Source organism: Erpetoichthys calabaricus, chromosome 17 (genome assembly GCF_900747795.2).
Source record: "Erpetoichthys calabaricus chromosome 17, fErpCal1.3, whole genome shotgun sequence".
Lineage (NCBI taxonomy): Eukaryota > Metazoa > Chordata > Cladistia > Polypteriformes > Polypteridae > Erpetoichthys > Erpetoichthys calabaricus.
In genome coordinates, this window is record NC_041410.2 from 86,038,958 (window position 1) to 86,056,487 (window position 17,530).

The 17,530-nt window shown below is 41.5% G+C and overlaps 1 protein-coding gene across 4 annotated transcripts in view; it reads right to left on the reverse strand.

Annotated features, from left to right (window-relative positions):
- atp8b4 (ATPase phospholipid transporting 8B4) overlaps positions 1–17,530 on the reverse strand; it is a 258,238-nt gene that overhangs the window by 82,462 nt on the left and 158,246 nt on the right. For all 4 annotated transcript variants that reach the window (XM_051920877.1, XM_051920878.1, XM_028822519.2 and 1 more), the window contains 4 exons: positions 15,935–16,048; positions 9,534–9,632; positions 4,386–4,447; positions 778–850 (listed from right to left, as the gene is read on the reverse strand). In XM_051920877.1, coding sequence (XP_051776837.1) covers positions 778–850; positions 4,386–4,447; positions 9,534–9,632; positions 15,935–16,048 — 348 coding nt within the window. The remainder of the gene's footprint in view (positions 1–777; positions 851–4,385; positions 4,448–9,533; positions 9,633–15,934; positions 16,049–17,530) is intronic.

The following is a 17,530-nucleotide window of genomic DNA, read 5'->3' on the forward strand; positions in this document are numbered from 1 at the left end:
TAAAGCTGACGCAGTTTTAGTTTTGTTACTGCTTTGGTTATGGAGTCAAAAAATTGTTATCAAATTATGTACGGATTCTGATTCTACAAGATTCAAAACATCAAGAAAGGCTGATTTTAGCATGGCATCTCTATGTGTGGCTGTGGAGAATCAAAAATGACTTGCAGGTGTCAAAATTACCATTTTCATTAAAAAAATGATATGTTTGTAGCATTGGATTGAGCTCCTTGATGACTACAGCCCAGCATAGATTAAACAATGTAGAAAAATAATTTTTATAAGATCTGCTACTGAAGGAGAATGTAGATGGATGGGCACTCCAGCTGAGTTGGTTGATGGTACCTTTCTTGGCTGGGAAGCCATCTTAGTGGAAGGACAGAAGGAGACTGCCTTCCGGGGCCACTTGGTGGCAGCATCCCCTGGCATGTCTCGCATTTGGAATACCCACAGGGCTGCATGGGAGTTGTAGTTCTGGTGGGGCAGCCCTGTTGGAGTCCTTGGGTGCCGCTATGGGGAACTGTTGAGGAGGAGGCAGGTTACCCTGTGAGGGTGTGAGGTTCTGTCTGGCCCAGAAGTGATTCCAGGTGGCAATCTTATGGGTACAGGTTGAAATAGAACAGCTCCAGCTCCCCCATGGACTTTTCCATGCTAAATATTTCCATCCATTCAAGACTCTGTTCGGGTGCCTTCTGCCAAATGAAACTCAGAATTATTACGGATACTTCATGCAGAGCGGCCCTGCAGCCTCACAGAGGGTTGCATTTTACCAGTACTTACAGCAACAAACTGATTGTTCTCCAACTTGATGATGTCTCCGACGCGTACGTTCATCCATTTTTCATTTTGTAATCTGCAATGAAATGACATAAAAAAGAAATAGGCTTGAATGGAAGACATTCAAAAATCAACCAAGCGTTACACAGAATGTTAACCCAGAAATTCAGGAGAGAAGCAACACTGTGTGCTTGGTGATAATGGTGGACACTAACTGCACTGACATTTGACCCTGCAATGGCTGATTCCATTCTGTCCATTCTGGACTCTCAGTCTGTAAGCTCCCACTCATTGGTTATCATCAGTTTCCTTACATTTATACTTTTTGTACTCCTGGAGGCACTGTATTGGAGCAGGACATCTGTTCTGTCCTTTGATTGGCTAGCTTGATAAGCCCTGCCCCATTTCTGACCTCCTCCAGCAGGGCTGATCCAATCAGCACAGACTCCTCATTCAGTCTTGCTGTTGCTGCACTATAAATGGTGTATCAAGTCAGCTCAAGGAAGTTCACGGCTCACTCAGCCTGTCTTCCAAACAACAATTCCGACATGACGAACATGCTGTACGTATTCACGTGTAAAACAAATTTTCCATTTTAATTTGTTGAACTCTTTAACAGCTCGTTGCCCTAAAAAATGCTTGTCTTGTTACGCTGATGTCGCATTAGGTGACTTGTAGTCGTTGGTTATGTCAGAGTTGCTGACTGCAGTTGCTGTTCTTGTTACCGGACTGTTATCATATACCTTACAGAAAAAAAATTACTGAGTATGTGAAATTTAGAAACTGAGTCAGTACCTTCCAGCACAGTTGTGCTCACCCCTTTCTCTGACAGCCAATAGCGTGCTGCCTGGGGGACCTGGCGATGTACAAAATTTTAACGGGTACAGCCATTTCAGCCGCAGTGTCGTCCTCCTTTATTGCTTTGTGCCCTCCCCCACCCTATCATCATAACTTATCGTTCATGCAGGAGGAGCAAAAGTTTTAGATTCGTCAAAAATTTCGATCTTAGGTTTTCGACGGATCTCAATGTTTTAGGGTGCCCTGATGCCGAAAACATTGATATCTCAATGCTGGGTGTGTGTCTGTGCGTCACAGTTTCTTTAGGATGGTCTAGAGCTAAAACGGCTGGACAGAAAAATACCAAACTCGAAACTTAAGCCTGTTATGAGAGCAAAAATCGTGCAAGAGGCACTGTAGAGGAACTCTCAAATACCGTAATTCTGCAATTAATTATGAATTCTTCTTTCAAATTGCTATCGTAATGACTTATTTTATGATCAGAAAGATCAGCATTAGAGCAGTAAAGAATTATAGAATAGTTTGGGCAAAGCCTACTGACGCTCACATTTGTTCATTCTATCATGGTACATAAAACATGAGACATCAGACAGACGAGCTCCTCTTCTGTCTGTGAGGGTCCAAAACACCCACGGTTCTTTATTCCTCGTCACCACGTTATATGAATTATACTTCCAGGTGAGCATTCAGTGGTTGTCATTACTCATGTATATGGAGCCCACCCTTACGTGTAAAGACAAAATGGGTTTGATTTTTCCAGAATGAGTCGTGGACTAGTTGGACTGAGTTGATGGACATGTAACATTACACAACTGCCTCTGAATCACTGAGATTATATAAATGAAGGCTATGGCTGAAAATCATTGGCATTTCACATTACACGACTGCTTTCACTGAAGTCTCTGATTTGCTAAGATTATGTAAATGCAGGCCCATGACTGAAAAATCATTGGAAAAGTCACATCATGTGACACGGCCTTTAGTTGATTTCTCTAAATTGGCCCAGTATGGCTGAGTGTGACCTGTAACAGACTGGCATGCTATTCAGGCTGGTTCCTATCTTACACTACATTCCAATGTAATTAAAAATTTTGACCATTTTGGGATACTGGTATAATGTTTTTGAATATTCTTTTCAGAATGAAGCATACTGTATTTTTTAAACAAATTCCAAATGCATTCCTGATTCATTGTCCACACAGGTGAGCTTTCCATCCGTTCAAGTACAGGCTGAAGGATGGAGGACTCGAGATAGAATTATGGTTCGGGATGGACACAAACATTCCCAGAGGTGGTCCATAGCATGGGATCAGGATGTAGTTAGGTATCGTATGCCTACAGTCCAGTCAATCAGTCCGCCGAGTGGCATTGTGCTAACCTGATCAAGTTTATCTTTCTGGCACATATTCTACAATCAAGCAGGTGACTTTGGCAATCTGACAGATTTTTCAAGAGACAACGATGATCACGCTTTTTAACTTTGACAAACTTGTTCATAAAGAGTTAGTGGACTGTTAATTAGTGAAATGACATGGAGCTGCTGAGGTGTCTCCAGAAAAGCATTAGGAAACAAAAAAGAAAAAAGACGTTTAGAGCAGCGACGCACGCAGAACTGGAATTTGCACCGTGACGACACTCCTGCACACACCACGCTGTCAGTCAAAGACTTTTTGACAAAAAACAAAGTGGTTGTTTCTTCATACCCCCTGTACTTGCCAGATCTCACTCTCTTTGGCTTCTTTTTGCTCCCAAAATTCAAATTGAGAGTGAAGGGAAGAAGATTTGCTATCGTGGAAGAAATACAGGAGACTCTAGATACGGTGGCAAAAGAGGAATACAGGAAATGTTAAGAGAAGCACTGGGACAAATGGATTGCGTCGCAAGGTAAGTATTTTGAAATTAACTAAAACTGAATTGCTGTAAGTTTTATAATAGCTTTTTTTTCTATTGTTTTAGCGATTCTGGGAATTTGTGGGTCCTCCCTCTGATATGACAAGTCTCTGTTGGTATGAGAGTGCTGACGCTGAGTTGTCTCATCAGATACTGTACTGATATAACAGCAGCATATGGACCAGAAATGCATTTTAAACTTTTGTTTTTATTTTTTAATAATGCATCTATACTGAACCTGCCTAATCCTCTAAAGCACAAGTTCTTAAACTATAGGTCACAACCCATTATGGATCACAGGTTGCCTGCCTTTGGGTTGTGCAGAGGCGTGACTCACCATACAGTTTGTGAACAGTCCCATGATGGGTCGCTGCAGGCATTTAAAGCAAGCAGCATTGCTCCACTATGACTATTGGTGCCAAATCACCAAGGGGGAACCGCCCCCCCCCCCCCCCCCCAACTTCTACCCCAGTAATACTGTCGCCAGCAATTCTGGGTCTCAAAGGCACTAAGAGGGGCAAGACTGGGTCGTGAGAAAAAACAAATTTAAGAAAAATTGCTTTGCAAGGTACTGGAGTTCAAAGGCTAACCTGGCAGCTCCAAGTACAATGCAAGAACAAAATCCTGGACACAATTAACATCCATCCATCCATTTTCCAACCCGCTGAATCCAAACACAGGGTCACGGGGGTCTGCTGGAGCCAATCCCAGCCAACACAGGGCACAAGGCAGGAACCAATCCTGGGCAGGGTGCCAACCCACTGCAGACACAATTAACATTAGCACTCAAATCATTTAAAAAGATACCCTTGGCATAACATTCAGATGCATAAATCTCAGGTCTCAGGAAACACATATTATGAGAGCTGTCTGTTTAATAATCTGGAGAACAATGCAAAAGACAGATATTTCAGTTCACTTACTTGCCATCGATGAGTACCTGAGAATGTCTGTTGTTGACTTGGTTGTCACTTTTGTGGCGAAACTAGAACATAATTCAAAAAAGCAAATTACTACATGTCAAAAGTGTGTGTGCATATATTCATATTCATTACATAGGCGCCACTGAAGCCTGCAATAAACTGGCCAAAACGGGCTTGAACATGCAATGGGGAGGGATGATTAGATAGATAGATAGATAGATAGATAGATAGATAGATAGATAGATAGATAGATAGATAGATAGATAGATAGATAGATAGATAGATAGATAGATAGATAGATAGATAGATAGATAGATACAGTGGTGTGAAAAACTATTTGCCCCCTTCCTGATTGTTTGTCACACAAAATGTTTCTGATCATCAAACACATTTAACCATTAGTCAAATATAACACAAGTAAACACAAAATGCAGTTTTTAAATGATGGTTTTTATTATTTAGGGAGAAACAAAAAATTCAAACCTACATGGCCCTGTGTGAAAAAGTAATTGTCCCCTTGTTAAAAAATAACCTAACTGTGGTGTATCACACCTGAGTTCAATTTCCGTAGCCACCCCCAGGCCTGATTACTGCCACACGTGTTTCAATCAAGAAATCACTTAAATAGGAGCTGCCTGACACAGAGAAGTAGACCAAAAGCACCTCAAAAGCTAGACATCATGCCAAGATCCAAAGAAATTCAGGAACAAATGAGAACAGAAGTAATTGAGATCTATCAGTCTGGTAAAGGTTATAAAGCCATTTCTAAAGCTTTGGGACTCCAGCGAACCACAGTGAGAGCCATTATCCACAAATGGCAAAAACATGGAACAGTGGTGAACCTTCCCAGGAGTGGCCGGCCGACCAAAATTACCCCAAGAGCGCAGAGACGACTCATCCGAGAGGTCACAAAAGACCCCAGGACAACGTCTAAAGAACTGCAGGCCTCACTTGCCTCAATTAAGGTCAGTGTTCACGACTCCACCATAAGAAAGAGACTGGGCAAAAACGGCCTGCATGGCAGATTTCCAAGACGCAAACCACTGTTAAGCAAAAAGAACATTAGGGCTCGTCTCAATTTTGCTAAGAAACATCTCAATGATTGCCAAGACTTTTGGGAAAATACCTTGTGGACTGATGAGACAAAAGTTGAACTTTTTGGAAGGCAAATGTCCCGTTACATCTGGCGTAAAAGGAACACAGCATTTCAGAAAAAGAACATCATACCAACAGTAAAATATGGTGGTGGTAGTGTGATGGTCTGGGGTTGTTTTGCTGCTTAAGGACCTGGAAGGCTTGCTGTGATAGATGGAACCATGAATTCTACTGTCTACCAAAAAATCCTGAAGGAGAATGTCCGGCCATCTGTTCGTCAACTCAAGCTGAAGCGATCTTGGGTGCTGCAACAGGACAATGACCCAAAACACACCAGCAAATCCACCTCTGAATGGCTGAAGAAAAACAAAATGAAGACTTTGGAGTGGCCTAGTCAAAGTCCTGACCTGAATCCAATTGAGATGCTATGGCATGACCTTAAAAAGGCGGTTCATGCTAGAAAACCCTCAAATAAAGCTGAATTACAACAATTTTGCAAAGATGAGTGGGCCAAAATTCCTCCAGAGCGCTGTAAAAGACTCATTGCAAGTTATCGCAAACGCTTGATTGCAGTTATTGCTGCTAAGGGTGGCCCAACCAGTTATTAGGTTCAGGGGGCAATTACTTTTCACACAGGGCCATGTAGGTTTGGATTTTTTTTCTCCCTAAATAATAAAAACCACCATTTACAAACTGCATTTTGTGTTTACTTGTGTTATATTTGACTAATGGTTAAATGTGTTTGATGATCAGAAATATTTTGTGTGACAAACATGCAAAAGAATAAGAAATCAGGAAGGGGGCAAATAGTTTTTCACACCACTGTAGATAGATAGATAGATAGATAGATAGATAGATAGATAGATAGATAGATAGATAGATAGATAGATAGATAGATAGATAGATAGATAGATAGATAGATAGATAGATAGATAGATAGATAGATAGATAGATAGATACTTTATTAATCCCAAGGAGAAATTCACCTACTCCAGCAGCAGCATACTGATAAAAACAATATTAAATTAAAGATTGATAACAATGCAGGTATAACAGACAATAACTTTTCATAATGTTAACGTTTACCCCCCCTGGTGGAACTGAAGAGTCGCATAGTGTGGGGGAGGAACGATCTCCTCAGTCTGTCAGTGGAGCAGGACGGTGACACCAGTCTGTCACTGAAGCTGCTCCTCTGTCTGGAGATGATCCTGTTCAGTGGATGCAGTGCATTCTCCATGATTGACAGGAGTCTGCTCAGCGCCCGTTGCTCTGCCACGGATGTCAAACAGTCCACCTCCGTGCCTACAATAGAGCCTGCTTTCCTCACCAGTTTGTCCAGGTGTGAGGCGTCCCTCTTCTTTATGCTGCCTCCCCAGCACACTACCGCGTAGAAGAGGGCGCTCGCTACAACTGTTTGATAGAACATCTGCAGCATCTTACTGCAGATGTTGAAAGACGCCTAGGGAGCAACTCAACATTTGTTTAAAAAAAAATCCTGCATCCCAATTGGACTTTTTCTAGCAAGTATGGTTTCTTGTCCATTTTCTCGCAATGACATATCCTCATTACTGGTGACTTAGTGTTCTTTTCTAAGCTCAACAAACACTAAAACGATGAAGGGATCTGAACCTGAGAATTATGAAGAAGACAATCCTGAGGCCACATCTGAGATCAAAGATGGCTGTTTAAAAGTCATGAGGTCACAGGGTCAAAGTGTCTTTCAGCTGCCCCTACTGTGATTGTTATGTATTAGTTCAAAGTTATGTATATTTAATGTATTGTTGTTTTTGTTAATTTTGAGTTATTGCTTTTTCATGTCTTTACATTATTTCTATTGATTTAATTTGTAATTCTTTAATTTTGTTTCACCTGTTTAAATGTGCTTCTCTTCAATGTACTTTGTGGATGGAGTCACCAGGAGGTGGGGCCACCCTGATGTCACCACTCCTGAACCCTCCCATTGGCTGTATAAGTGAGTGGAGAAGGCTCAGGAGCAGGAGATCATTTGTTTTCTGTGGCGTTTCATAAATGCATCTTTCTGTGTGGATTAACTGTTTTTAGTTTTTTTCTTGCTTCCAATTAAGGATACTGATTTTTGTATTTTGTAATGGGACTTATGTGCTTTATGATTTCCTTTTAAGCAACTCCTTCTCGCCTCCTTTTGCTCATTGAGCATTTTCTTGTAATTTTCTAATTTTTGTAAATAAATCCTTGATTAAAAAAATATTCCAATTACCCTTTGTTTGCACAGGCTGGAGGTGTACGGTTATCCTCCTCTTTGTGGGGCTTTTGATATTTTTTTGGATCCTTCTCTTATTGGAGCCAGCAGTTGTTCTTAAGGGCCTGGCTAGGGCTGGGTGAGCCTCTGAACATGTTAATTATTGATTTGACATAGTTTATTAATCCCTAAGAGGAAATTGTCTTTTCGTATGCCCTTTGTTAGTCAGAGCGCAGGGTCAGATTGGAAAGAGGAGTTTTGGAAGTATTAAAACTTTATTTTAATCATTTAACACGTGGTGCTTTACTGTGTCTGTGGTTTGGGCCTCTTTGGTGTCTGGTGGTCCCTTGTGCTCACCATATATACATACATATATACTGTATACACACACACACGCACACACATATATATATATATTGTCGTGGACACCCAGCATCCTTGCCTGGCTGAGACACCTCCAAGCTGGAAGGACAGGGGGAGCAAACATGACTAGAGCGTTACCTCCCCTGGCGCACTTGATGGCAGCCCCCCTGGGTTGCAGTGGTGCCTAGGACTCCTGCAGGGCTTTATGGGAGATGGAGTTTGATGCAGCTCTGTTGGAATCCATGGGCACTGCCAGTGGGTGCTACAGCTGCAACTTAGTCCGTATGGGCGATTCTTTCATTACACCTGGAAGTGCTGCCGGAAGTAGGTCATCAAGCACCTGAAGCACTTCCAGGTAACGTATATAAGGAGCCAGTGGTCACTACTCAGTGATCCAGAGTCAGGAGGAGGGAGATGAAGCTTACCGAGAAAAAGTGGAGGAGAACGTAAAGAAAGGAAAGGTATTGTGTGGTGCTTGTGCTTAGTGTTAGTGGGACTGTGTTGTGCCTGTGGGAAACAGGGAAGGCGTTTCCCACGAGGTGAAGAAAAATAAAAGGCATTGTCTTTTATAAGTGTGTCTCCTGCATCTGTCTGTGTCGGGTTGGGCGGCTAGCACAACCCCTACTGGTGTCACAATATATATACACACACACACACACACACATATACATATATATATATACATATATATATTGTGGCGGATGGCTGGAGATCCTGCCCAGCCAGGATGCCTGGAAGGTCCAGGACAAAGACAATACCTCCCCCGGGCCACAAGAGGGCAGCCACCCTGGTCCACATGGGGGCCACAGGATCAGAGCTTAGAAGCTCAACCTTGTTGAGGCCTGTGGGCACCACTGGGAGCACTCAGATGATTATAGAGCCTTGGACAGCAGCACTTCCGTCACACCCGGAAATGCTGCCGGACGATCGTCACAAAGCACCTGGAGCATATCCATGGCATTATAAAGGGGGCTGCCTTATTCCATTAGTCGAGCCGGAGTTGGGAGGAAGAGGATGGAGCTAACGAGTGGAGGAGTGAGGGCGGCAGAAGAATTGGGGAAAGAAAAAAGAAAGAAGGGACTGAGTAATTGTGGCCGATTTATGCATTGCATGGTGCTGTAAAGAAGAAAGAAGGTTATTAAACGTGTGTGATTTTTGGACATCTGGTGTCTGTCTGTTTGTGTTCGGGGGCTGAACTGCCACAATAAATATACGTACACACTCACACACTGTATATAGCATATCTAAAATACCAACATAAATAAAGCAGGCATTGGTTTTTCTTTCACATTTTTACAGGTTTGTCAGTTTGCTTCACACTGAAGCTTCAAATATACCTAAGCTGACTAAGCCCTGTGACTGGTGGCTTTCAGGTACGAAAACCAAATTGCCATTTACTTTCGTGTGGATTTCTCCTCACATACCCCATGAAATGCTCAAAGGTGGCACATAAATATTGTTGTGATACTCACATAGTCATCTGTAGCATCTTTGACAGCAGTGATCGTTAGTACAAGCACCAAAGGCACGATGGTGGTAAACCAGGACAGTGAGGAGATCTCAGGAATTAGCTGGAAGGAAAGAACAGATTGCTGAAAAATCAAGTTGAGTAATGGAGCCTGGAAATCCTTTTTAGAACCAGAAGGATTCTGGGGAAAGTGTTACTCTAAAGCATACAGCCCACCCACCTTATGCTTCCATAATTAACCCATTCCAAGGCACTTCACGTATTTTAGTAACCGAGTAGACAGTAGAGCTGCTCAGCCATCTTTGCTGTAAAGTCCAGTGGCCACTAAAATACCTCTCTATGTGGCTGTCCCTTAATCTGCCAGCCTGCGCTCTCAGAGTTCAGTGGAAATGTCCTGATGGGTGTCTTGGGCATTTATTCATTACAGAAGGTGAAAGATTAAAGGAAGGCCAATTATGTGCTTCCAAATCCACAGGTGGACTTCAATCAAGTTCTAGAATCATCTCAAGAAGAATTAAAGCAAACAGGAGGCACCAGTTTGGAGTGCAACAACAAAGAGTCTGCATACTGAAGCAAAGATGAGATTTCAGTTTTTGATTTTTAAACCATTTTGTAAATCACTCTGTCATGATGGGTTATGGAGTGTAGATTGATGAGCACAAATGGCAAATTCATCCATTTCAAATTAAATCAACAACACTAAAAAGGGTGCAGAGAGTGAGGGGGTCTGAAGACTTTTATGAATGCACTCCGCTGTAGAGTGTCACACATACGGCTTATTGGGGGCATGTTGGGGGCTTTGCTCAAGAGGTCGAACGAGGGATTAAGTTACTAGCTTTGGAGTGGAGAAGAAGCCCACTGCCGTCACTTCCAGACCTTCCCTGAAGTTCCATCCTTTCCCCATATAAGAAACAAGATGACCAACAGTCAGGGTTCATTATAGGATCTGCATGTCCTTGGAGGATGCTGTAGTAATTATTTTGGAGACATCACAGGACAAACTACACAGATCAAGAAGAATTAAAGCCTCTGGTGAAGCAGATTACACCTCACTGGCAGACCTCAGTTTGTCAGGCTGGTAAACTGCACCTCACAGACTGTAACCACTCAGGGGACTGTTCTTTCTCCTTTCCTCTTCACCCAGTACACATCAGACTACAATTCTGAGACTTGCCTTATGCAGAAGTTCTCAGGTGACACTGCCATTGTGGGATAAGTCAGGGGTGGACAGCAGGAAGAGCAGTACAGGGGTTTGGTGAATGACTTTGTAGCATGGTGTTGGTCAAACTAACTGCCATTGAGCATCTCCAAAACCAAGAAGATGGCCATAGACTGCTGTAGGCCTAGACCACCACTGAGACCTGTCTCCATTGAAGGGGTTGATGTGGAGCAGGTCAAGACCTATAAATACCTTGGAGTGCAGTCGGATGACAGGCTGGACTGGTCAGAGAACACAAAGACTCTGTTCAGGAAGGGGCAAAGTCGGTGCTGTTTCCTGAGGAGGCTTGGCCCCTTTAACATACGTATGTAAGAAACTCCTGCAGATGTTCTGTCAGTCGGTGGCTGCCAGTGCTCTCGTCTAGGCTGAGGTGTGCTCTTTGCTTGAAGAGGAGAGCTGCTGATTGTATTGAGAAGCAGATTAGGTGAGCAGGACCTGTGGTTGGCATGGAAATGGACTCTCTGGTGACAGTGGCAGAGAGGAGGACACTAGGGAAGCTGCTATCTATTTTGGACAATGAACATCACCCACTGTACACCACCATAATGAAGCACTAATTGTTTAGTAGTAAGTTGCTATCATGGAACTGCAATAAGAACAGATATAAAAGATCTTTTGTCTCCAGCACCATTAGACTCTTTAACTCCACCCAATGGGGCCGGGGGGGGACGGGGGCCGTGGGGATTGGAGTGGAGTTCAGGGCCTTATGCTCCTTGTCTGCTCATAAGCTATTTTAGCTGTGCACTGCACCTGAAATCTCACTACTTGTTCACTAGTGTATAACCTTTTTGTCATAATGTGTCACTTTAAACATATTATCCTATCAACATAGGCTATGTCACTTTATTTTACTTTTTCTTTAATAGTATGTCACTTTATTATGTGTCACCTGTCACTTTTCTAGTGATGTTATTTGCACAATTCCCTTTGCACTGGCATTATTGTATGCGCCATCTACATTACCTGTATTGGACTGTGAGATTACAAGCCCTGATTACGCACTTAATGTTATTTACTGCAAATAGTGTGAACGTAAATGTTTGAATGTTTGATATAATCCTTAGCTACTGGTACTTAAATTTCCTTCGGGATCAATGCAGTATCTATCTATCTATCTATCTATCTATCTATCTATCTATCTATCTATCTATCTATCTATCTATCTATCTATCTATCTATCTATCTATCTATCTATCTATCTATCTATCTATCCTATACAATGCCTTTCTTGTTAATATATATATATTTTTAATCTTGCCTACTACACCATCTATCTATCTATCTATCTATCTATCTATCTATCTATCTATCTATCTATCTATCTATCTATCTATCCTATACAATGCCTTTCTTGTTAATATATATATATTTTTAATCTTGCCTACTACACCATCTATCTATCTATCTATCTATCTATCTATCTATCTATCTATCTATCTATCTATCTATCTATCCTATACAATGCCTTTCTTGTTAATGTATATATATTTTTAATCTTGCCTACTAAACCATCTATCTATCTATCTATCTATCTATCTATCTATCTATCTATCTATCTATCTATCTATCTATCTATCTATCCTATACAATGCCTTTCTTGTTAATGTATATATATTTTTAATCTTGCCTACTACACCATCTATCTATCTATCTATCTATCTATCTATCTATCTATCTATCTATCTATCTATCTATCTATCCTATACAATGCCTTTCTTGTTAATATATATATTTTTTTAATATATATATTTTAATATAATATATATTTTAATTTTTAATATATATATTTTGATCTATCTATCTATCTATTCTATACAATGCCTTTCTTGTTAATATATATATATATTTAATATATATTTTTAATATAATATATATTTTAATTTTTAATATATATATTTTGATCGACACCATCTATCTATCTATCTATCTATCTATCTATCTATCTATCTATTTATCTATCTATTCTATACAATGCCTTTCTTGTTAATATATATATATATATATTTAATATATATTTTTAATATAATATATATTTTAATTTTTAATATATATATTTTGATCTACACCATCTATCTATCTATCTATCTTATACAATGCCTTTCTTGTTAATATATATATATTTTTAATATAATATATATTTTAATTTTTAATATATATATTTTGATCAACACCATCTATCTATCTATTTATCTATCTATCTATCTATCTATCTATCTATCTATCTATCTATCTATCTATCTATCTATCTATCTAATCCTGCCTACTATACTATAATAGAAATCCTAATGTCTCATTGACATCCCGCAAGTCGTAATTGTCCCACAGATGGATAAACGAGGTGCCAGTGCAAGAAACAAGAGAAGAACAAGAAAGACGTCTGAGACATGGAGGATAAAGTGGAAGATGGTAAGAAGGCAGGATCTGTAGGGGCCTGTGTGAAAGAGTGCAGGAAGGCAGTCGTGTGGAGGAGCTTGTGGCAGGCACTCCAGGTGGGATGAAGGGGTGGCTCCTCTTCTTAGACAGAGCGATGCTCGGTGCAGCACCCCGCAGACCCAAATGAACCGGCAGGTGGGGACCCGAGCCTGGATTTGAGTTGGCTGACTGTGCCTGTCAGGAGGCCATCTCCACTCTGGCTACAAGACCATAACGAGTGATCAGAGGAGACTCCTGATTGTTTTACTGAAAGGATTACTGCCAGGATTTTAACCTCATTTTCTTATGGATTATTTATTTATTTATTGAAGATCGGATTTCACTGTTTGAACCCTTGTTTGTTTAAGAATTAAAGCACAGAGCACTTTGCACTTTCCTCTGCTGTGTTATGTGTCCTCATCCTTGGGTTATCACTATCAATAGTTCTGGGTTCGTGTGCTGCCAGGGACTTTGGAGCTAACCCGAACCATCACAGAGGCCAAGCGTCACTGGAAGTCGCCTTGTTCTTCTGATTTTGACTGCCGGTCCTCGACTGAATCCCCTATTTCTATTCTTGACTGTGTCTTTTGTTTTCATTCATCATCTCCTGGTATTTATGTGCTGTCAATAATCCATGACACCGGGGCAACTAGCTGGAGTCACAGCAAAGTACATTCCAGATAGAAAACGAGACAAGCACTTGGTGGGCATCCGGAAGAAACTTCTGAGTCATGTCCTTAAAACAGAACCTCTTTAAAGTTTGTAAAAAAATGTTAGGATGAGAAATGGGGACAAGTTATCTAACTGCTAACCAAACAAGCTTGGTGGTCTTGTGTCTGTATAATTTCTTATACTCACTGCCAGCATCATCTTGTATTGTATATAATAATCGCCTTGTCTAAGTGTTTTTAGTTTTTTTTTACTACAGGCCTGCATTGCTCCACAATAAATCCACTCTGACAAATATTTTTCAGACTCAACACGTTGACCTGTCCTTCAACAAAATCACTTTGTCACTCACCAGTCATCCCAGTGCTGATCTTATATAGCTCCTTTCACAGACTCAATCAATGACTGTTATACAAAGCCTAAGTAAGCTTCTCAGTAGTGACAGTACAATACTTCCTCATTGGGATATTTCAAAAACTTTACTTGAAAAATAAACAGGTGGCCCCACACAATCTTCCTTTGTCCCCACCCCTTTAAAAATCACATGTTCATATCGTTGAATCATCAGATAACACGACTTTCTCAGGCACATGTAACCCAGCTGAGGGTTATGGGAGCCTATCATAGCAGCATTGTACACAAGGCAGTTCTGAAGGAAAGGCCAGTTTTTCAGAAATCCGAATAGCCGTGTCAATCTCCATGGGTGCGATCACACGACCACGGGGAGTTAGTGAGGTATTTGGGGAGAGTCACACCTGCTTGTGCGGGTGCTGTCGGTCTCAATTGCTTCATCGGTTTCCTGCGGTACGTGATTAAGACGCTGTGCCCACGGAGACGTATACGGGCCGGCACAGAAACAGAAAAAAAAAACGAAAAAGAGAGAAAGTGGAGGAGGAGGAAGAAGAAGAAGAAGGAGAAGGAGTCTGAGAGCCAGTTCAGGCACAAGGGAACGAGCAGGAGCAGGCTCGCTAGAAACTAACCCGCTAACCTCGGAGGAGGAGTGTGTTGTAGACACTCAGTAGAGGGCCAGCTGAGCAGTCTCGAGGACAACTCGCCGCAGATGGCAGCAGGAGTCACAGAGGCTTGGGAGGCTGATCCCCAGCATGAGCGACCTGGCCATTGGGGGAACCCAAATCTCAGTTTGGCGGGAGCCATACATAGCCAGGGGATAGAAGGCTACCAGACCAGGTTGGAAGGTCAGTTGCACCTACGGTGATAGAGCGACTCCCCTGCCGTAAGGCCCGTATGGGATGAGAAGGAGAGCCGCCAATTAGAAGGTGAAGGCATCAGATTTTTTTGAAAGTACCGCTTCCTGACTTTATTTTAACCTCATTTTAAAGGATTTTTTTTTTTAATTTAACCTTCACTTTTTACATCTGTTTTATGGACTATTTATTGACTGTTTTTTGGAAGACAGCACTATTTGAACACTTTGTTTGGTTTTGACTGTTTTAAAAAAGCACTCCATCCCCTTGCCACAGTTTGATTTGTCCCCATCAGACCAACTTATCCAGTTACATTACCAACAGTGTCGGGTTCAAGAGGCTCCCAAATCAGAAGAGGGAGCATGGAGCCAGACCCGCACCGTTGCAAGGAACGAATCCTGGGAACAATGGCGGACCATCAAAGACCCCCAAACACACACACACTGCCACTCATATCAATTTAACCTCATAATCACCTCTTTGGGATATGGGGGGCGGGGGGGACCCACACAGACACAAGGAAACAACAGAGTGGGATTCAAAGCTAAGATGTCGAGGTCTTTGGCAGTGACATACTGTAGAATAAACATTTGCTTTGTACAAAGCTTGGCACATCTCTTTTGATCTGCTTATTTATCCACATGTCTTTCTTTTTAGATACACCAGTGTCTACGCATAGATAAACCCAAATGTTGAAAACTTTGCCAAAATGAATTTCCTGGCTAACATAAAGCAGTCGCTCCAAGATACTTTTATCTGACAAGAGCTTTCCATATCCGCAGCTCTTAATGTTCCAATAGCTTCATCAACAACGGGAAAGGCTCAAAGTTCATTGAAGTGCCATGGATAGCCAATGAGGCCTGGCGGACTCCCTCCCAAACACTGCTTAGGATAAGTTACCTGTAATATAAGCAGGAACAAAAAGTAGGCATTGGCAACACGCTGGAATTGTTCAAATAGATTGATTGGCAGGAATGTGAAGATGTTGTATTTCGAAGTCTTGATGCGATTGTCCTGTAAAAAAAATAATAATAATAAACAATTATAATGTTTTAGTCCTTGCTCAGTTTATGACTATCAATGTCACAGGAAACGGGTGATGCCTAGGCTGGGGGCACCATGTTCACATATAGGGTGGTCGTGTGAGTTATGACACTAGAGGTGCACTGATATAGCATGTTGGCGCACCCACCACATGACAAACCACCTGAGGATCTCAGATTAGGACTCAAATGCAGCCATGCAACGGGTGACACCTCAGCACTACACTGGAACAGTGTGAGGTTTTTTTACGGTGGCTGCCAGTGCAGATCCCTAGCCTCAGAGCCACCACTCCGGCCCTTAACTATGACACTAGATCCTGATAAATGTTGGGGCACTAACCCGGTTGTCCAATTTAATTAACAAAAAGGCTCAGCACACGAAGGCACTTATAAACCAAAATAAAGAGCCACTATTGTTATTTCATAGCCACTGGGGTCTGGTTTGGGGCTCCATCTCTATCAGGCATCAGTCCAGAATGAGACACCATCTACTGTGAGCGCCTGTAATATATAGTCCTCCGCCCAGAAGGGGTGGAGTCAGTTGCCCTCATTGGGCGTCTTCTCCTTTGTTGTGGGAAAAGACAGAGATGATCCCATTAGTAACTGTGCCCCCTTTCGCCCAGGGGTGGAATTGCTTTCCAAGGAAGAGCCTGGAGGGTGACCCTCAGATGCACATGTGTGACAATAGGGTCAAAGGACAGATGAAATTGTGGCATATATGTGGGTGTAATGTTCTAATTAGAATACGTCTTAGGCCAAACTTCTGAGCACTAATACTGCAACAACAAATTACAGGAAATTACCACGGCTTCTGAATAACACATCGCCTGCCCCAGCTGAACACTGAAGTCCAGGAGGCACCTCATTGGATGAGGAGCAGCACTGCCATGAAAAGCAAATGGGAAAAATGTCTCTTCATTCCCATCTAATAACCAGTCATAACCAGGGTTGTGGAGCCACTGAAAAAACCTGCTCACTTCGACTGCAGTAAGTGAGAGTTTTTTGGTTTTAATTAATTTGTAATTTTGTAAATAACAATGCTGTTACAGCATAGAGAGGTCTCAAAAATACTGAAAATGCCCACAAGTGGGGGAATCAGTGTCAAAACAAATACAACTGATCACACAAATGGCAACATAGAATCCATATAAGTAAAAGATTTACTTTCAGAAAAAGCTCTGTTAAAGGATAAGTTAGGCATTTCTCAAGACAAAGTAATTCCTTCACATGTATTTACCATTTGAAATTGTGTTCTAAAGTTCAAGTGTTCTTGACAATTTTTAAAAAATATATGGCCAGTCCTGGCGTTTTACAATGAGCTATTTATTTATCTGTTATATAGTGCCTTACAAATCTATATATCATTTTACCTATTTCACATTTTTTTGATTTTATAGTGCCTTGCACATCTATCTGTCTGTCTGTTATTTAGTGCCTTACACATCTATCTATC